General features: G+C 28.7%; 2 protein-coding genes and 1 long non-coding RNA gene across 3 annotated transcripts; 2 read left to right on the forward strand and 1 right to left on the reverse strand.

The window, feature by feature from the left end:
* Positions 1 to 3,266: 3,266 nt before the first annotated feature.
* On the reverse strand, positions 3,267 to 4,392 carry LOC116401761. Its single transcript, XR_004214124.1, has 3 exons — positions 4,193 to 4,392; positions 4,028 to 4,100; positions 3,267 to 3,600 (listed from the first exon to the last, which is right to left on the reverse strand). It is a non-coding gene; the product is annotated as an uncharacterized LOC116401761 (long non-coding RNA).
* A 9,130-nt stretch (positions 4,393 to 13,522) lies between these two features.
* On the forward strand, positions 13,523 to 15,110 carry LOC116401709 (lamin-like protein). Its single transcript, XM_031880158.1, has 2 exons — positions 13,523 to 13,863; positions 14,470 to 15,110. Exons 1-2 carry the CDS (start codon positions 13,674 to 13,676, stop codon positions 14,868 to 14,870), a joined length of 591 nt encoding a protein of 196 aa, XP_031736018.1. The 5' UTR covers positions 13,523 to 13,673; the 3' UTR covers positions 14,871 to 15,110.
* Positions 15,111 to 17,559: 2,449 nt separating this feature from the next.
* Positions 17,560 to 18,500, forward strand: LOC105434522 (probable glucan endo-1,3-beta-glucosidase BG4). The gene is made up of 3 exons (XM_031886771.1): positions 17,560 to 17,571; positions 17,673 to 18,102; positions 18,232 to 18,500. The coding sequence occupies exons 1-3, from the start codon at positions 17,560 to 17,562 to the stop codon at positions 18,498 to 18,500; spliced, it is 711 nt and encodes a 236-aa protein (XP_031742631.1).
* The last annotated feature ends 3,869 nt before the right edge of the window (positions 18,501 to 22,369 follow it).

The raw sequence follows: 22,369 nt of genomic DNA on the forward strand, positions 1-22,369 counted from the left end.
GATTTTTGGACCAATAGTCCGAATACCATAAGGTGTCAAACCTGTAGGATATAAATGGGTATTTGTGAAAAAAAGAAATGAAAGTAATGAGATCACAAGATATAAAGGAAGACTAGTTGCACAAGATTAATTTTCACAATAAAGACTTGGAATTGATTACGAAGAGACATATTCTTGGGTGGTGGATGAAATCACATTAAAATTTTTAATTTTCCTAACTATGTATTGAAATATGGACATGCATCTTATAATTGTAGTCACAACATGTTTATATGAATCTCTTGATAATGATATTTATACGATAGTCCAAGAAGGATTTAAGATACCTAAAACATATAAATTAAGTTTCCGGAAACTATGTTCAACAAAGTTACATAAATCATTATATGGATTGAAACAATCAGAACAAATGTGGTACAATCGCCTGAGTGAATATTTGGTAAAAGAAGGATATAAAAATAATTCAATATGTCCATATGTTTTTATAAAGAAATCATAGTCAGGACTTGCTATTATAATTGTATATGTTGATGATTTAAATATAATTAGAACTTCTGAAGAGTTTTCATAGGCAATAGAATATCTTAAAAAAGAATTTGAAATGAAAGACCTCGAAAAAATAAAATTTTACCTTGGTTTACAATTTAAATATCTAGCGGATGGAATATTTATTCATCAATCAACTTATATAGGAAAAGTTTTGAAAAGATTTTGTATGGATAAAACACATCCATATTGAACAGAAGTATCATATCTTAGTGCAATTTGTCACTTATGTATCTTACTAATACTACAAGATTGGATATTCCATTTTTAGTAAATTTATTAGCTAGATACAATTTCTCTCCAACAAAAAGGCATTGGAATGAAATTAAACATAATACTTTGTTATCTCTAATGAACAATTAATATGAGATTATTTTATTCAAATAATCAAAATTTAACCTGAATCGGTTTTGAAAATTCTGTATATTTATCTGATCCATATAAAGCTAGATCTCAGACACATTATCTAAGAAACTGTTATATCTTGGCAATCAGTAAACAGACTATAACAACTACCTCCTCAAATCATGATGAAATTCTTACAATTCATGAGACTAGCCCAGAATAGTTATGGTTAAGATCGATGGCTCAACACATTTGAGAATCATTGGTTTTTTTTCTAGTAAACTCTCTCCAACAACATTTTACGAAAACAACACAACATGTATAGATCAAATAAGAGGAGATTATCTTAAAGGTGATATAACAAAACATAGCTCACCGAAGCTTTTCTATACTCATGATCTTGAAGAAATTGGTGACATCACAGTACAAGAGTAAAGAGGTAAAATAAACAATAATCTATAAGTAAAATAAAATATAAAACAAAATCACTAGAGAAAAAAAAGAACAAATGTAAGAACTAATAATAAGTAAAAAAATGATAAACAAATATGAAATAATGTACGTACAAAATTAATTTATAAGAGAAAGAAAAATGCAGAAATAAGATAATAAAGAAATAGTTATTGAGAAGAAAAATAAAGCAATAAGAACCAGATAAATGAAGAAATAAGAAGAGAATAAACAAATATGGAGAAAAAAATATAATATTAAATAACATATAAAAAGAGAAAAAATAAATAAATAATGCTAATAGTAAAAAAATTAAAGATAGATATATAAAGAATAAAGTAATAAATTAACAAAGGAAAGGTATAATTAAAAAAAACAAAATGTGATGCAAATATGTATAATAAAAAATATAAATATAAAAGAAAAGCCCACAAGAAAATAAAGAAATAAATGTAAAAGAAAGAAAAATATAAAAATAAGCAGAATAATAATTAAAAAACTAAAGGTAAAAAAAATGTTGAAATAAAAAAAAAAAAAGCGCTATTGTTGTTTGAAACGTGGATCATTGCGACCTTAGCTAGTCTACTATACACTTCCAAAGTTTTTTTTGTGAAATGGATTTTTGGTATCGTAGGGAGCTTGAAAAAAAAATGACGACTCAGGGATTTGTTGAAAGAAAAAACAAAATATATGTTATGATCTTATTTGTTTTTTTAAGAAGAGATGAAACTAACAAAAGTAGTGGCTACGAAGGTTAGAGGTTTAGGTGAATGAATAGGGAATGTGAAGTTGTAAAAATCTCGGTTTTTTTTGTTTGTGTCACTTTTCTTTTATTTTGTTTTTCCGTTAGGATGAAGAATAAAATATTATTTATAATTTTAAATAAGGCCGGACAAAATTAGGTAGCTACACACAACACATTAAATAAATTTTAAATGTCTTAAAAGAAATTTAACAAGTAATAAATATTAAATTCTACATCAATTAGCAATTAATACAAAATATTATATAAACAACCAATATCATTTAAGGAAACATAAAAAAAACGCATTAACATTTTAGAGAAAAATTATTAGTGATCGATCTCGAACTTTCAAATAATCGAATCCTCACCTCGAAAATTCTAAAAGATTAAATGAGACTTCCAAATTTATTGGAGATCGATCTTGGACTACCAAATTTTCTAGAAGACCATATAAATATCACTATTGAATTAAGTATATTTTGAGTCATTAATCGTTAGAATTGTATAGACTAAAAATAAAAAATAATAATTATAACAATTTAAACTCATAACTTTTAAAAGTTTATGATTCAGGGTATAGATTTTAAAAAATTGTTCATGCATCACTTTTAAGAATCTAGGGAGAAAAATGATTTTTTATATTTAATGGATACCAAATTAATTTGCATATCATAATAGTTAAGAGTTTAATTGATAGAAATATTATCTCAATATTTAAATTTATATAGTTATTAGTTTATGGCCTTGAAATGATAACATCTAAAATAGGGTTAAACTTTTGTCATTTCTTGTAATTATTAGGTTGAAAAGTATGAATGCTATGACTACAAAACAAAACAAAAACATGGATATTATGGTAGGTGAGATATGTGATTTCATTGTTTATCACATTTTTTTTTTTTTCAATTTCGATAAAGAAGTCTTTGTCTTTACTTCAGAAAGGTACACTTGTCGTTGTCATTGAGATCTAGGTTAGATTTAGGTTAAATTTCAAAACATACACATTAGTCTCTTACCTTTGAAAAATAGTTCTAAATGAAAAAATAGGTGGTACTAATGTGGACCTAAACAAACTAATATTCTTTTTCGTTGAGGGTATTATATTGAAAATTTCGTATAGATACTCTAAAATAAAAGGCTCAAATGAAAAATGGGTACTTTTTTTAAACCAACCAAAAGATTATGTGATAATGGTGTAAAATTACCACTTTTGATCTTAAATGTTCTCTTCTTTTTGCAACTTTTCTATGTATCTTTTATATTTTTTTCTTCCTCTATTCTTCAACTGATCTTTTCTCTTTCTTCTTTTTCATTTTTAGGATGCTTTCTTTTTGGTTGTTTTTCTTTTCATTTCTTCTTCCGTTTTTTCTACATTTCTACTCTTTCTTGTTGTATATCAACTTATCAAACGTTTCCCAATTAAACTAATCCATAAAGTACATAAATAGAACCATCAAGTAGCTTTGCTCATCACTGTCATCCTTTGATGGTCTGTAATTAATGACAGCTTACCACTGTAGACAAACAAAATATTTCAATCTGCAAAGTATTTGATAATATTCAACACAACATTAATTAAAACATTTCAAGTTTATTAATTTCTCTATAGTTAATTCAACTAATTAAATTTCCTCTCCCCATATATTTGAACTACTTATATATAGAGAAGATATCGCATTCGTGGATATATGAATCTAAATGAAACATAACTTTTTATGTCTAATCTAAAACATCCATTTCTTGACTCAAAAGGAAGAATAGCAGAAGGACTTTAGACTTCGCCAAAATCTCAAGAAAACCCATAAACCACCATGACAAAACCTAGGAAAAGTAAAACTAATTTATCAAGCACACAAAAAAAGAGGGGAAACAAAAAAAAAAAAAAAAAAAAAGAGAAAGAAAAGTTGAAATCTTAGAATATTAGGGTAAAACAAAACGAACCTGGTGGTTCCAACCAATAAGAGGAGGTTATTCGACGGTGGCATCCAACAACAGAGGTGGAATATCTTCCACGCTGCATAACAAAACAAAAATCAAATTGAGAAGAGGAAAGGGGAGAAGGATGAGAGATGATAACTTTTCATTCTCAGAAACAAAGTTACTCACTGGGTGGACACCATGGATCTTTTTCAAAATGGATGAAATGGATGCCAGAGACAGAAGATTATCATCACGCAGGAAAAGGGGAAAAGAGAGAGAGAAAAATGAAAAGAAAATAAAAAAGACATGGATTAGGGTTTCTTCCATTTTCTCTTTATCCTTTACTGGTTGTTAAAAAAATTGGTAAGGCAAGAGGATTACCCAACTCAAACCATAAACATTGGGTTGAGTTATATTGAATTAAAAAATTGAAGAAAAAAAAGTTGAGTGATAGCGGCTTGTGCAAGTAAGAGGTTAGGACCTAACCTAACCCGATTATTTGAATACATAAACAAAAAACTTAAAAGTAAACTGTTGAATGAACCTTGTAGACATGAAATTTAAATTTACAACACATACATGATACCTATCAAAATTTGTTCTATATTGAAAAATAATATAAAAGTTAATATAAATTAGAGAGAAGTAAAAAAAAAACAAGAAGCAACAGGCTAACCCAACTTGACCAAACCCAAATTTTTTGGATTGGGATGATATTGACCGATACTATTCATTTTTTTTATAACCTTTGGTTGGTCAATAATTTTTCTCAAACTCGACTTATGGTACACTTCTATCCTTTTCGTCATTCTTTTCTTTTAAATAATTGTTATATATATGTATTTATTATGTGTTGCTGAAAGTTTTAGTGACATTGCTTTACTATGTGAGAAAAAAAATAGGAAGAAGAAGAATTTGAGAAACGTCACGAGTGCGCACATAGTCCCCTCCCCTCTCTCGAATTTTCTCAACGCTAGCCATCTCTCTCACTCCTTCACACCGTCGCCAACAACCTCTCTTCAACACCAACGAAAACCAAACTACCACCACACCACATGTTACCGTTCGCAGATCATACAGATCAGAAGTTGTTGGGATCGATTTGTGTCATTCTATCTGAGTTCCTCAAGGATTTGGTTGCAGTCCAGTTACTCCAACACTCAGTCACCGCTCCTCACTGTTTCGAAGTCGCATTGTCATTAGTCTTGCTCTTTTCCTGATCATTACAGCTCGAATCTAAGATTAGGGGTAAGTTAATTTCATTGTTTTAGTTGGTTTTTTGTTTTTTTTGTTTTTAGATTTTTAAATACCCATTAAGTTTTGATTTGAATTAAACATTACCCGTAATGTTTCTTCTAGCTTTGGAGGTCTTTGGGTGTTGTTTTTACATGTTTGAAACATAAATGGGTTAGGGGATCTTTGAAGTATTCAAAGTTAATTGGCCCATGTTGATATAATGGATCTAAACCTAAAAAATCATCCATAGTTAAAATAAAAGTGTATGGGACTATGAGACCTAGCTACTAAGATTGACTTAAGTTGGATGCTTAAGGTGCTAAGAGTTAAGTTCGAAGATAAGGGTCCAAAAGTGAATTTCTAGCCTAAATTAAAGCATGTGGGGAATGATATAAATTTAATAAAGAAAGTAGAAATTTGACCCATTGAACCATAAATAGCTTGAGTTTTCATAAATGAAATGTTTGAGAGATAGTCGTGACATCTTGATATGTGAAGAAAACTGAAGGACATTGATCATCGTTTCAAGCCAAACTGTGGTGGAGAAAGCGTATAATCTCGGAGGATCGAATTATTAACTGTGAGTGACTAATTTTCAAACTTTATTTATACATATATATGTTATTTTATGATATCGCTTGGAAATTACCATGACTTAAACTTGTTATGACTACATTTTCATTTATGTTTAAACAATGTGTTTAATCATCATGATTTTAAGAATGTGTATGACTTGAATTTTATAAAAATGTGTTTCAAGTTTCTAATTGTACTTTGATTTTTAAAATATGAATATATAATTGATGTTTATGATGAACGAGAAGGTGATTTCCCTAAAGCTACGTGAATGTGTTTCCGTAGCGCCACCTATAGTTGTCAGGGGGTTCCAAGGCTGAAAGAGGTCGTGATCGAAAATCCAAGAACCTAGGCCTAGGTAAGAATATGAATGAAGAATTGTGATATAGTTTCTGGCCTAGCTTAACCCATGGTGGGTGGCTCTATTTGCACATAGGAGTAGATATGAAGATTGTTATCGTGGTAGGTGCTAAGTATGCATGAACTTAGTTTGACCGTGTGTTTTCTTGTGGACATGGATCACGAGTGATCTATTCTCGACAGTGTATTTGGTATGTTATCATGGTGGAATCGGATGATGTTGTTAGTGTGCTAGGTGTTAATCATGCGTGAGCTCAGTTTGGCCGCATGTTTCCTTGTGAGAATGGATTACGTGTGAGCTATTCTTGATCGTGTATTTAGTATTCTATCATGCATGGTTGGATTGGATGGAGGTTGCTATTGTGGTGGGTACTAAATATGTGTGAGCTAGTTTTGGTTGCATGGTTTCTTGATCACGTGTGAGCTATTTTTTTGTCGTATATTTAGGCTCCTTGCCATGGTTGGATTGGATACAAGTTTGTTGGCTTGACAATTGTGAATTATTGTATTATGTGATGACGGCGTTTTAATTATTATTTCATTATCGTCACATATTTACACATTTTTAGCATGTTTTATGAACTTCTATTTCTAAAAACTTGTCACTCGTTGAGTTTTTAGCTCACATTTTCAATGTTTTCTCCCCTCCCCCCTCTGCTAGTAGCGATCAAAGATCAAGCATTGATTGAACCCCTTATAACAATTTGTAGATCTTCATTTTTATATGTATATAGTTAACTTTTGTATTGCATCATGGGGTAGTTAGATATGTAGCAAGAGTGACGCTAAGAACATGTGTTTTGAGAGATCCCTCGTTAGATTGAAATCATGTTATATGTAATATCTAGCTAGTTTGAATTTTTAACTCTGTTTGAAACTCTGAAATCGTTTGGATGAGTGTATGTGGTGACACATATTTGTTGTGGTGTGAAATCTTATGTTTGTTTAATATACATAAATAAGTGAAAATCTCATTTTCAGGTTTGACTAACTCATATTTTTAGGGGAGATGCTATCAAAATTTATGTAGAATTAATTTCATAATATGTGTTCCATAAAAGTTTAAGTTGGAGAAAGTTGTTTTCAAAGGTGTTTTCATATCACGATCTAGGTTAGAGAAGAAAACCTAAAACCGGGTGTGACATTTTAATAAAAACATTTTTAGGGTTAAGGCTAATCTCTGGTGATCGTTGTCAACCAATCTTCGACCACCACCTCCGGTCACTCTACCAGCAAACTTTCAACAACCAAATCTAGTAATCGTCACCACCAATCAATCTTGAAAAATTTCAATAAAACATTTTTGGTGTATATAACAAACAAACAAAACTTATATACAATACCTTTAAAATGTGTTTTTATTTTAAAAAGTTTTTATCAAAAGTGTTTAAATAAAAATTAATTTTTGAAAAACCTTTTTATAAGTTTCTAAATACACTTTTAGTTTAATTATAATAATATTTTCTAAAATACACTTTCTTATGCTATTTTCTATGCAAAATTATTATATCTACTTATTAATAGTCATATATGAAGATTGTAATTAAATTTATTAAATGAAGAAACTAATTAACAAGAATGAATTAAATCACTGGTCGATTTCTATAAAATATGTTAAAATATAAAATTGTAGAAGACAATATTCATACCAACTAGTAATAAACTAGTTTGTATAAATGAGTGGAAGACACAATTCGAACTATATGTTTTTAAAAAATGACATTTCATATAATACTTTGCACCCAACCCAAAAATCGAATTATATAATAACTCATTTTGCACTTCAAACACTCCCTCACGTATTAGAGTGAACATGATATCTTTAGCATTAGCATGCAATTGTTCTTCTTTGCACAATTCTCATCTTCTATAAAGAAATTTATGATTGTTGCCTAGGCCAAATTTTAGCATCAACAAATTGATTATGGTTTATTTTTCCCCTTTTTTTTTTCTCTAATTGAAAATGTTTAGGTGCATATCTTGTGCTTGTTTTTATTTGTTACTTCTGCTCGCTAGCTGCATTAAGTATTAAGTTTTGTGTTGGGTTCTAACATTCAAATGGGACAATTAAGTATTGATTTCAAAAAAATTAGACCAAGAACAGCTCATTGATTATTGATTAAGACACACACACATATATATAAATTTACATTTCATTTGTTAATAAATTTTTCTAACATTTTAATTTGTATTTATTTTTAGTGTGAGATTTGGATAAAGCTTGTAGAGTATTAATTACAACACATGATAATAATGACAAAACTCACCATAGTTGAATAACGATGTGTAAATTGATGTATACTTAACTCAACATTAAATATGATTGACAACATAGGTTTGAATGTATTATCGTTGCATCAAATCACAAATAACAAGTTGTCTAGCTATATAAAAAAAATCAACATGACAATCTCCAATATTTAATGAAAGATAACTATTCATACAATAAACATCCTTTAGATATTAGTCTCTTCTTTTTATCCATAAATACAAAGTCAGCCTTACCCTAAGTTTATTAATTACAATTTGATGAACAAATTCTAGTTCAAACCAAATATCATTCATTACTTTTAACTATTATTATGAAATATTTTAAAAATCAAGTCAAGTGTATATCGATAAATATGGTTGAAAAACATTATTATATCGAATAGAAATGTCTAGATTTTAGTTAATGATAAATTTGACCACTTTTCATAACTATTTAGTTTTTTGTTTTTCAAATTCTTACCTACAACAATTCCAACGATGACAGATAGCAACATATATAATGGAGAGATTCACATTGGGGCTCAACCGTCAACGACCATTCAATGTGATGGTACGGTGACACGACTCGGCTAGAAGCGGACAATAGGCATGGCTCTCCCAAATCTAACGCAATGTGATTGAGCAATGACGTGTACTATGACTACTGAACTTATAATGTCTATAATTAGTGTATATTATTGATATAGAATCTAAAATTTTGTAAATAATTATTATTATAAACTGAACAATATATATATTTTGTGTTGATGAAATTGTAACTCCCTCAAGCACTATTCCTTTTTCTTTTTAAAATGCCTTATAAAACCCTCTCTCGTTTCATCCTTCACATCAAATCTCTCTCCCTCCCTCCCTCTCTCTCTCACTATAAATATAATATTCAATTTCATTTCATTTCTTGATCGTCACATCAACAACCCTCAAGAATCCTCTTTTCCTTTGTTTCCTTAATTTAATTTTAATCTCTCACTGCCATTGGCGGCGGCGGCGACACACCCTCTCCGGCAAGATGACCGATTCCTTTTAGCTCTTCCAATCAGTCTAATGTCTTTAATTATTCAAGTTTCCAAAGGTTTTCATCTACCACTCACTACGTTTTCCTTTTTAATTCCAATTTCCTTAATTTTTTTATTCTATTATTGCTATCAGTATATCTATATGTATCTTTTGAAAATATTACTTACTTTCTAATTTTTGTATCATTTTTTGTTTATTTTTCAATTCAAGAATTACCTGTTTTAATCATTTTCCAACTTTCTTTTGGTAGTCTTGACTCTTTTTCTTGATTAATTACGTCCTACAATTTTTGTTTGTTTGATTTTGATTAATATCTGTTCTTTTTTCATGATTTTTTTTAAAAAAGTTGTAGTTTGTATGAGATTATATTAGATTACTATAATCTTGATACAAGAATTGCAAACGATTAAGTTTCTTACAAAATATCAAGAAAGGAAAAAAGAAAAAGAAAAATCTAGGGTCTAGGGTTTATGTTATGAATCATTTCTTTAATCCATCAATTTATTTTTTCTTTCATTTTCCTTCAAATTCTAGGGGTTTTAATTAGGTAAAGTAATGTGAAATTAATCTTCTACTTAGTTTGGGAAATTGTTGCATCTAAAGGGAGTTGCAAGAAGGTTTTAAATGGTTTACAAAGAGATATAGCAACAATAGGTTTTGAATTTGATCAATGCACTTTGTTTAATAATACTCTTTCATTTTAACATCAAAGGAAAGAATATAATTTTCAAAGTTATTGTTGCTTCATCATGATTTCATTTTCTTTAGGTACCAATAAATTATGGCCAAGAAGTGGTTTATCAAACATTTTATCTATTTGCACGACGACGTAGGTGAACGGTACACACTCATTTTTTAACTCTACAAGTATATATTTTCAATCTCAACTCTAAGGTGGTGTTATTTTAGTAACTTTGTAATTTAACTAGTTATATACTATGCATATTTAGCTAGGAAACATCAATCTACCCTATTTATTTTTTCAAGAAAATAGTGCTCTTATATTATGATTAAGAATTTAGGGTTAGAAGCAATTATTTATCTAATATATACATTATTCTAATTAAATTAGGATGTCAAAGTTTGAGACATAAGGTTGGTGCTTATGCTGGTACAAGAAATTGTGATATAAATTATTTTTATTATTTAAAGGAAATAGTATGTATTGTACCTCTCTATTAAGTTAAAGTTAAGAGGTAGGTAATTTATGTGAGTAGATTGAGGTTTAATTTAGACTATTATTCTTTTAGTCAATAGTAAAAATACTATAAGAATTATTTATTGATAAGGACATATTCTATGTTTTATAGGATACAAGAAGCTGGTAGGATACAAAAACTCTATCTAATGCCAATATGGATAAAACAACATACATATTTTAATCTATATAAGGTGGAGATGTGTGAGGAGGGACAAGGTTGGTAAAAAAAAAAGAGGAGGAATAAGGAAGGAAAAAAAGAAAAAAAAAAGAGGAATAAGGAAGGGGAAAAAAAGAAAAAAAAAAGAGGAATAAGGAAGTAAAAAAAAAAGGAAAAAAAGGAAAAAAAAAAGGAGGAATAAGGAAGGAAAAAAAGAAAAAAATTAAATAGGAGGAATAAGAAAGGGAAAAAAGAAAAAAAAAAGAGGAATAAGGAAGGAAACAAAAGAAAAAAAAAAGAGGAATAAGGAAGGAAAAAAAAGAAAAAAAATAGTAGATTGTAAAAATAAGCTTTTGCCCATATATGTTTAATTATCCTTTTAGAAATTCCTTTTAGTGGTTGAGAATTTTAAATTGGTTTTATATTTTTTCTAATAAAAATTGAATTGAATTTGAAGAAAAATTGTGTTTGTTTGTTTTTTGGTTTTGTCTTTTTTTTTTTTTTTTTTTTTTTTTTGTAATTTAACAAAACTTTTATTTTAAGGGCTTCCTTTGATAGAGTTGAGAAATCGTAAAATTCTCTCATATTCTTGAGGTGAAATTTTTTTTATTTGACCCTCTTTTTGGAACCAATAAAGTTTAACAACTGATTTTATTTTTTTTATTTGATATATAAAACGAGGAAGGATTTGAAATTAATATATTTTATGTTGTGCATTTGGAAGATCATTGAAAACGAAAACAATAATGAATGTATTTAATTATGGTATTCTTAATTTTCAAAATGTAAAAAAATTAATTTACCTCTTCCATCCTATAAATTTTTTGCAAAAGAAACCAAAAAATGAGGTTCTAAATAGTGGGTCAAAATATTCTAATATAGCCAAAATTAATGGATTGATTCTACTTATTTGAAAAATCATGACTTCAATGTTGAAGAAATGATATATAAAATAAGACATTGTTTTTAGACAATTCAAGTTAGATTTTAACATACATTTCCATGTAGATTTTGAAACAACTCTCTCCCAAAAAAATATTGGTTTGTTAGACGATGGATGCTTTGACTGTTGTTTATGTATATGAATTAGTGCTCCAACTTGGTTTTCTTTCTTTGTTGAGCATTCTGGTGGAGTTCTATGGGCTTCCAGCTCTCTCAAGCTAAATACCTTAGACTTCAAAACCCTAGTGCATTTGTCTTTACTTCATTTCAATGCTATAATGCTAAATTTGTCTACTGCCATAATTCATGCATGCATTTTTGTGTCTCCTTTTCTATCTTTTTAGTTTGTGCTAAATTGGTGTGTACCCTTTTGATAACTATAGATAAATGACTACTTTGAAAAAATAGAAAAAACAGCAAATACACTCTATGATCTCTCAATCTCTTGCCACATAACTTTTCTTCACTATCTATTCATCTCAAAGGAAGGGTGGTGAGCAGGAGAAGGAGGTGAGGCTAAAATAGATAGAAAAAGTCTTAGATGAAGATGAAGGAGTAGCACAAGGAGAGAAACCTGGGTGAATATGACAGGTGTGATAGAGGGAAAATGAACCAGCTGATCAAAAGTTTCAGTTTTCTTTAGTTACAACAGTACTAGAAAATGGAAAGACGGTGACTCTTACCAAGTTGACAGGCATTCCAAAAAATACTGACATGGACCGAAGGCAAGTGACATTTAGAAAAAGCATACGGTGTTTAAAACAGAAGCGCTGCTGGATGGACCCAACCGAAGATGCCAAGTTGGAGTGTTGTTGACGGTAGACAAAAGAAAAAAAGACAGCAGCCCGTGGAGAAGAAGGAAGATGAAGTAGAGGGACTGGTGGGGACTGTAACTTATATAAGCCATCTTCAAGAGTGCCCCGAAGGAGAATCCTCTGGGATTGGAGATCCTCACAAGGAAGAAAGAAGCGTAAAATTGATCAACAAAAGCTTTATTATCATTGCGAAGTGCAGCAATACTAATAAGACGACGTTTAGAGATAGCTGGAGTACGTAAGACATGCATGCATGTGGAAGAAAAATGGGTATTTTGAAAGAAGGAAGATAAAGATAAGCAATGGAAGAGATGGGAATTTGCGTAACCATTACCAACAGTCACTTTGCTCACTACCTTGATAAGGTGTAGAATTGTAGAAGAACTGGGAGGCATCGGTTGATAGATGATGTGTAGATCCGGAATTCATAAACCAGCCTTCATGCGGATGCTGGAAGAAATCAGAGTGCGCAAAGAGGAGTTGTCAAGTTTAGGGGTAGGAGTAAGAGGTTGGACAAAGGATAGATATAGATATATTTGTGGGCTTTCTCAATGATGCTTCAGCCCAGCTAAATTAAGGGGGCCTTATACAATTTTAATTCAAAGTTTCAATCACTATCTAGAGAGGATGACATGCACAAATCGAGAAATGGTCGAGATTTTCTTAAGTACTTATAAAAGAAGAGTTAAACATATTTGTAGACATACTTGGTAGACACGTGTATCTCCCTAATTGGTGGATTTTGATTGACATATTTGTTTTTAGTTTTAAAAAAAATACCATTTGAAGCGGATGATGAAGCAATAAAAATGGATCGGGAAGAAATTAAAACAAACAATGTAGAATTTAGAGGGCATTTATTATATTCATTCAAAACTCTTAAACTGAATTTATATATATATAAATAGAGAGAGAGAGAGAGAGAGAGAGAGTTATATCATCCAAATTGTATGTTTCTCTCAACCTCCATTGCATGAAAATGCATCACATTTTTGTTCTACCTTTCAAAAACACATTTTTTGCCCTTTTCTCCCTTCTTTTTTAAGCTTCTCCCCCTTCCTTCTTCGATTTTAATTCATTCAAACGGTTGAAGAAATGTTCGGGATGGCGGCAGAGGCAATGATCGTCATGACAGTGGTGATGGTGGTCGGGTGGTTGTTATCTGGAGTTGAGGGTAAACAGCCGGTGTTGCATAACGTTGGAGGAGGAAAGTATACTTGGACAACTAATATTAACTTCACTGATTGGTCCATTCATGACCACTTTTATGTTGGCGATTGGCTTTGTAAGTTTTTTCCCCTTTAAATTTGGCTAATGACATTGTGTTGTCTAAGTAAAGGCTAGAAAGTGGTATGTTTTTCATAAATAGTTTTTTTTACAATAACTATATATTATGCCAAATAGTACTGAATGAAGCTGAGTTCAAGAACTTTTTCATATAGGGTTAAGAAGTTAAATATTTTGGCATAAATTATCCCACTTGCAAGGTAAAATTTGTTTTTCACCTAAAGCTTGTATTTAAGTAATCATTAATTTTGAGTTCTTACTCCATTTCTTCCATTTGGGTTTTCATCACTTTTTCAATAGTTTAATCTCATTTTTGTTGCTCTCACAACTCTTTTACAAACAACATTTGATCATTAAAGTCAAAAGGAAATCTCACATCTTGATTATTTAAGTTCTTATTTAATGTCATGATTTATTATCAAAATTCAAACGTGTATTGTAAAGACTACAGGCCAAATTATTAAATTAAAAAACGTGAGTGTGAAAATGTTATTAAGAGGAAGATTTGAACTTGTGATTACTCCTAATAAAGCTTATAATTAGTTATATATTGATTATGTTAATACAAACTTTTGTGACGTTTCTAACTTTTTTTGTTTTTTAGATTTTGGATTCGATAAACATATCTACAACGTGTTAGAAGTGAACAAAACGAGTTACGAGAATTGCAACGAGAAGGATTTCATTTTCAACATAACAAAGGGAGGAAGAGATGTGTTCAATCTAACAGAAGCAAAGACATATTATTTTCTAAGTGGAAGAGGATTTTGCTTTCAAGGAATGAAAGTTGCTGTTTTTGTTGAAGAATACTCTCCTCCTCCTTCCACTATAATTTCATCACCAAATTTACCCAAAGATAATTCCAATCTTTCTCCATCTTTAAAGCCATTATTAATACCTTTCTCCTTCTTCCTATTAATTGCTCAATATTTCCTCCATGAGACTAATCCTTTCTTTTCTAAATTAGGGTTTATCGATACATTTATTTATATTTTAAATAATTAATTAGGGCTAAAATTAGGGGTTAGCTTTGCTTGGGTTTGAATCCTTTAACTTCTCACTATGATTCTAGTTTAAGTTTTGTGTTAAAGGAATGATAAAATAAATTTGAAGTTAACTATAGTTAGTCATTAGGGTAGAGCTAGTAGCTGGTTGAAAGTTTCAACTTTGACTTGTTTGAAATTTGTAATTGGAGTATTGTTAGAAGAAATTGGTGTGAAATAAAGTACTTTTTTCACATTAGTATTTACTTTTGTTTACAAGTAAAAAGTTAGGGAATATATATTCGTTTGGTTCTAATATATTGTGTTGTGAATGAAGACAAACCATGCTTGATGCGATAAATAATGTCACGTTGTTTACTTATTTGATCATTTATGTTAGAAATGATAGTTAAAATGAGTTTAATTCAATAATATATAATTGACCTAATTTATTTTATTAGATGTCACAAATTTGATTCTACAAATATATAGTAGATTGACCTAAGAACCTTGATAAATATTCCAAAGAAGTCTAACCACTTTTAAGAATTGTATTAATTACTAGCTAGGTCATTTAGTACCTTTAGGAAAAGAATAATTTAATTTCTATTTGACCTAGCTAACATGTGTGACAAATAAATACATGTAAAATTAGTTCCCTATTGATAACTCCAAGAATTGTATATATATAAAGCAAAATGATATTTGGCTTATTTAAAGATTTATAATTATTCAAACGTATTTTTATTAGTAAATGAGTCCTCAATTAATTATTAATTCAATATTTGCATGTGGTATATTAAATAATATATAGATGGTATGAATATTTTCTAAGTTATTTGAACACACATAAATTAATAATTAAGATTACTGGGTCTATTATCTATTCTATTTCAATTGTTTTGGTGTTTTAAATTAAGAAGAAGAATGTTCAAACTTAGCTCATATATACTATGTCGTATAAGTCATTTTAAAAATTGATAGTTGGATATCTTATCTTACAATTTCAAGAGAAAATATTTCTAAGATTTTCATCAATTTAGTTTCGATGACCTTTTTTATGTTGTTTTATATCTAATAAATGGAATAGACGATTATGAACCTCAAACCTCAAGGAGTATGAGTTTGTAACAGCTCATCATAATGCTCATTTTTGTTTGTTTGTTTTTTGACCAATGTTTCTTGTGAAACTATGGAAAACTTAAATAGTACTTCAATTGATGGAAAACTTAAATTCTTGCTTATGAATTTTCTTGACATAAATTTCTTGTGATAAGGTTGGTGTTATTACATGATTGTCTAGTGATAGTTTTTAAGATTATTGTACTTCACATTTTATAACAGGTTTATATAATAAATTGGATATTGTTTTTTTATTTAATAAAATATTTTTATTAGCACTTTCAATAACGTCGCAAAAGCATTGACTTTCTAAATTAAAATTTGATTTTAATACATCACAAAACATGTTCATAATGATCACAAATGAACCTTTAGCAACAACATTAAGTGCCACTAAAACATCACCTTTAGAGACAAGTGTACTATGCCACTGTAAAAATAAATAGTGACAAAACATATATTCCTAAAAAGAGTAACGCGCAAATGTCACCAAAGGTATACATTTTGTGGCACGTATTTGTTGCATCGTTGAAACTTTTAGCTACACAATACTACGACAGTCCTAATGACGAATGACTCAACATCGCTAATACTTTTAGCAGCATTTTTTAGTGACATCTTTTGTGCACTACTAAAAGCTCAATTTCTTGTAATAAACGTATGATTTTTATTTGAATTTTTTTATTGTACGTGCAAGTGTCACTGAAAGTATACTTTAAATTTAAATTTAATGCATACAAATGTAAATTCAACCGAGTTGTTATTGACTCAAGGCTAACCTTCTTCTAATAAAAGAGATGAGGTATTTGAAGGGAAGTGTGATAAATATTTAGTTTTTAAAAATTATGGTTTTTTTAAAAACCTTTTTCTCATAAAGTTTATTTATTTTCAACTAAATCTTGAATTCTTTAATTGAATTAAAAAATTACATTTTAATAAATAGCAAAATATTGAAACTATGTACAAAATATAACAAAATTCATCAAACATTTTATAATATTTTTAAACAATAATTTTATATTTTGTAAATAGTTTCATTTTTTTTATCATTTATCACAGGTCTCCATTGATAAAATTAAAATGGCTAATTATAGAAAAAAAAAACTCCTAACTAAACTCTATAGTTTGTGCCAAAAACATCTTTTAAGCTTTAAAAAATTTTAAAAATATCTAGAAATTTTTTTAAAATAGTAAATTTTATAAAATATTTATGATATATAGCAAATTCTATTATAGGATTTATTTTATTAGAGTAGAGAAAAATGGAGGGTTGGAATTAGTTAAAGATCTTGTTAAATGATATTGGCTAAAAGTGAAAAAACGAAATATTTTTCATTGTAAATTGACAACGCATTTTGTCATATACGTGCAACAAATTAAAGTGCATTTATTTCAATTTTTTAGCCTACAAGGTTACAAACAAAACAAGATTTTGTAATCTATTATATATAGAAACTGGACGTTCAAATCAATCAATCATCACATTTGGGGGAAAAAATGGCAAAGCATAATTTCCATGTGATTTCCCTATTATTCATGGTACTCATGTCATCCATTGTCTAGAGGAAACAACATTCTTGGTGCATATCATGGATCCGAAGGTAACAACCTCCCACCACCATGGAAGGTGGTGCAACTCTGCCAAAAATACAATATTCGTCGCATTCGATTCAGTGAACCAAATCTCGATATTCTCTAACAGTTTCGTGGCACATATATCGAAGTCTCTTTTAGCGTACCAGGTGCATTGATAACAAACCAGGCGACCAATGACACGACGGTGGAGGAGTGGTTTGTCAAGTACGTCGTACCATTCATCGACGAGTTCACCATCAACTACATCGTTGTTGGTGACAAGGTCATACCGGGACTGAACGACAACATATTGCCTGTCATGAAATCCCTTCAAAATCTTCTCAATAGTCGTTACCTCGGACAAGTGAAAATCACCACGATGGTTGGCTTAGCCGCTTTGGGGGTTCAAACCCCTCCATCTAGTGGCGCTTTTGACCCAAACGTTCTCGAGAACATGAAAGGAATCCTTCAGTTCTTATGGGGACAAGGCTCGCCTTTGATGCTTAGCTTATATCCCCATTATGCATATGCTTACACGAGATACACTAATAATATAAGTTTGGGTTATGCAACATTCACTTCTCAAACATAACAAAACCCCCCGATACGAACTGACGGAGACTTAAGTTATAACAACATCTTTGATGAAATGGTGGATGCCTCTTGTGCTGCAATCGATAAGGCAGATGTTGGAGATGTCGCCATTGCAATTGGGGAAACCGGATGGCCGACCCAGGGGAATTATGGTGCAGGCCCATCGCTTGCACTTACATACAATTTGAATTTTAATAATCCTATTACCTCTGGGAAGGGGACACCAATGAAGCCAAATGTTTATATTGAAGGATTCATCAGAAGTTTATTCAACGAGAATGAAAAGCCAGAAGGGGAGTCACAATTTTATGGCATGTTCCATGTTGATTCCACACCTATTTATCCGTATGTGTTTAATTGATGTAAAATTGAACATATTGATTTGTATTTGGAATAATCCAAAAAACATTGACTCATCTTTTTTAATTAAAAAATCTAATATAATCTAAATCGATTCAAACTCTTCGTTATTATTATTATTTTTTTAATCTATTATAATACACACACATTCATTTTTTTTTATTAAAAAACCTACTATTATGTGGAGCTATTTATTTCTTTTACAATTATAACTTTTTTTTTTCTTTTACAATTAAGACCACACAAGCACTAAATTTTACTTATAATTTTCTTGTTTTGTCATTCATATTTTGAAAAATAAGAGCCTTTTAAAAAATAGAACAAAGAAAACATATGTTTAAATAGTTGAATCGATGGAAAACTTAAATTCTTGCTTATTGAAGTTTCTTGACATATAATTCTTGTGATAAAGTTGGTGTCATTACATGTTTGCCTAGTGATAATTTCTAAGATTATTATACTTCACATTTTATAACAGGTTTATATAGTAAATTGGATATTATTATTTTTTGTTTAATAAAATATTTTTGTTGGCGCTTTCAATAACGTCGCAAAAGTATTGCTTTTCTAAATTAAATTTTGATTTTAATACATCAAATGATCACAAATGAACCTTTAGCAACAACATTAAGTGTCACTAAAACATCAACTTTAGAGATGAGTGTACTATGTCACTATAAAAAATAAAATGTGGCCAAACATATATTACTAAAAGTAAGTATTTAGTTACGCGCAAATGTCACTAAAATTATACATTTTGCGGCATGTATTTGTTGCATCGCTGGAACTTTTAGTTACGTGAATACTACGACAATCATAACGACGAATGACTCAACATCGCTATTACTTTTAGCGGCATTTTTTTCTTTTAGTGGCATCTTTTGTGCGTTACTAAAAACTCAATTTCTTTTAGTAAATATATAATTTTTATTTGAATTTTTTTTGTTGTATGTTAATTGGGTGGAAATTTGAACTATAAACACATTGGACTTTAGTGCATTCATATGTGAATTGAACAAAGTTTTTGTTAACTTAAGGCTAACCTTATTCTAATAAAAGAAATAAGGTATTCGAAGGAAAGTGTAATAAATATTTAGTTTTTAAAAATTATGGTTTTTTTAAAACTTTTTTCTCATTAGTTTATTTATTTTCAACTAAATCTTGAATTCATTAAAAAAAATTATAACAATTTTTTGTTGGGACATTTTAAAATATAGCAAAATATTGCTGTTAAATATAACAAAATACATCAAAAACTCTCTTAACTTTTTTAAAAAATCATTCTATATTTTACAAATAGTTTTTTTTATTAATGACAAATCTCCTTTTTTCTTTCTTTCAAAACTTACTATGAATTTTAGATGAAATTAAAATGGCTAATTATACAAAAAAAAAAAAAAAAAAAAAACACTCCTAACTTTAAGTTAAATAACATACTTCTATGGTTAGTTTTGGTTGAAAACTCTTGTAGGTTTAGTTTGTTACACAATTATCTTTAAACTTTAAGAAATAATATATCTCTCAACTTTCAAACGTTGCATTAAATACTATAATAAACCTTAAAAAAAGTTTTAAAAAATACTATATAAATACTTTTCTTTTCATATAAATACTCTTTTGTAACAAAGTATATTAAAATATTTAACTCCTTAGAGTCGTCTTGATGTTTAAATTCTTTCTTTTTTTTTTTCTTTTTTTAATTATTGATATACCTTACAAAATGATAAAGACAAGATGACGTACCAATAATTCAAAAGGTTTATTACCTTGTTATTTATGTACTAATAATATTTTGTCTGAATGGGGATCTCACAAATAACATTTTTTTTAAAAAAAAAAACCTACCCAACTCTCGTGTGTACCAATAATTCAAAAGGTTTATTATCTCGTTAGCATTAACTCACATTTATTACCTCATTATTCATGTCAACTATTTTCAATTACTCACTCATATAATAATTATCAACTCAACTTAATTGTTTTTTTTTAAAAAAAAACTCAATCCAAACATCCTCAAGAGTTTTTTTAGAGAAGAAAAATTATCATAAAAGTCAAACAATTAACAAGGAGAGCGAGAGCAAGAGCGAGAGAGGCAATCGAAGAGGAGGTAATGACGTGTAGTTAAACATTAAGAGCATTTTTTATTTTGTTTTTTGCAAGTATCAATTTATACATCTAGATTTTATAGATTATTTCAATTTAAACTTTAAACTAATAATTTTATATCAATTTAAATAATAAACTTTGCACAGTTCTATCAATTTAAAACCTCAACTAATAATTGTATCAATTTTATTTATGTGTATCAATTTCAACCTATTATTATGTTTTATCTGATTTTGCATGCATCACGTGATATTTCTAATTTTATCAAGTAAATCTCTAAACTAATTTACATATTTATCAAGTAAATCTCTAAACTAATTTACATAAACAAATCAATTCAAAACATTCAAAAGTATACACTTGCTTACTATATAATCTATATACTGCATTGATTCACTTATAACAATTTATCAATTTAATTGAAATAATAAATATTTTGCATGATATGTTTTAAGCTAAACTTGAAAGAAGGTTTTAAAGTAGCACGGTCATGAAAGTTTAGCGTTCAATTAACTATATATGTTTATGAAAATTGATTTAAATTGACACACTTACTAGCTTTGGGTTAAATCGGATACAAACCATAAATTCAAGATTTAATTTGATATAACTGATACAATTCATTGTATATTTGCCACTTCTTTTAACGTTAAAGTACTAAGCAACTTTTGAAAGTTTGATGGGTTCATATGTCAACATTTTTTAACTTATTTATTTATTTAAATTTTGGAAATTACTTAAAAGAACTTTATCTATTTATTTAAATTTAACCGATTAAAATTTTAAATTTATAATTAGTTGACGCCAATTCAACCATGCAAGAAAGTGACTTAAGTATTTAAACTTACTCAACTACTCGAATTCCTAATATCTTTTTATAAGATATGGTTTTGAATACAAAGGTTATATGTTAACATGAGTATACAACAATTGACAAATAGTTATATAAGCTAATTCATATTTTTAAATGTATCTAAAATATAAATCAAAATATAACTGTTTATCTATGATTGACAACGATAGACTAAGATATATTACCACTATATGTACTTATTTATTGAAAAGTCGTGATTTATTATAGATAAACGGTGATATTGTTTGACAAAAAAATTGTTAAAAGAAAGTGAGGATATTTAAGTAAATTAAAAGGTAGGAAAGTAGATGTGGGGGAAGTTGGAATATCATAAATAAGAAAGAGGGAAAGCACCAAAATCTCAAAATTAGAAAAAGAAAGTCAAAATTGATGGGCAGTGGAGTTGGTCAAATTGATTGAACCTATCCTTCCATTATATTTCCCACATCATTTTCAATTACCATTTTCATTACATCCTCATACCTAATCTTCTTCACAATTATTAATACACATATACAACTTTTATTTATATATATTTTTTTTGAATTTTTGAAAGGTAAAATATTCTTTTATTCTCTAACTTAATAGTTTTTATTATTATGTTTTTTCAATTGTATAAATTTAGTTGATGTGCTTTTCGTAGATGAATTTAATCATTAAAAAAATATAATCTAAATTGGTTAAATAATGATAAAAATTCAATGAAAAATAATAATAATGTGTGATTATATTTTAAGTTTATAAAGAAAATAAGATATACTTAAGGCAAAGTAATTTGATTAATTAGGTAATATGTTCTTTTGATGTATCATTAGAGTTTTGAAAGTATTTTTTTTTCCTCCTTAGATATTATTAAAAAAAAAAACTTTCAATTCATCCATCATATTGCAATAGAAAAATAATTAGTCACA

The sequence above is a fragment of the Cucumis sativus genome, chromosome 1 (genome assembly GCF_000004075.3).
Source record: "Cucumis sativus cultivar 9930 chromosome 1, Cucumber_9930_V3, whole genome shotgun sequence".
Taxonomy (NCBI): domain Eukaryota; kingdom Viridiplantae; phylum Streptophyta; class Magnoliopsida; order Cucurbitales; family Cucurbitaceae; genus Cucumis; species Cucumis sativus.

Excerpts from the sequence above, each read along its gene's own strand:
- LOC116401709 (XM_031880158.1), top strand. The coding sequence starts at position 13,674 with ATGTTCGGGATGGCGGCAGAGGCAATGATCGTCATGACAGTGGTGATG. Across the intron at positions 13,864-14,469 it reads TTATGTTGGCGATTGGCTTT|ATTTTGGATTCGATAAACAT; the intron begins GTAAGTTTTTTC and ends TTTGTTTTTTAG.
- LOC105434522 (XM_031886771.1), top strand. Across the intron at positions 18,103-18,231 it reads GAGATACACTAATAATATAA|ATGTTGGAGATGTCGCCATT; the intron begins GTTTGGGTTATG and ends TCGATAAGGCAG.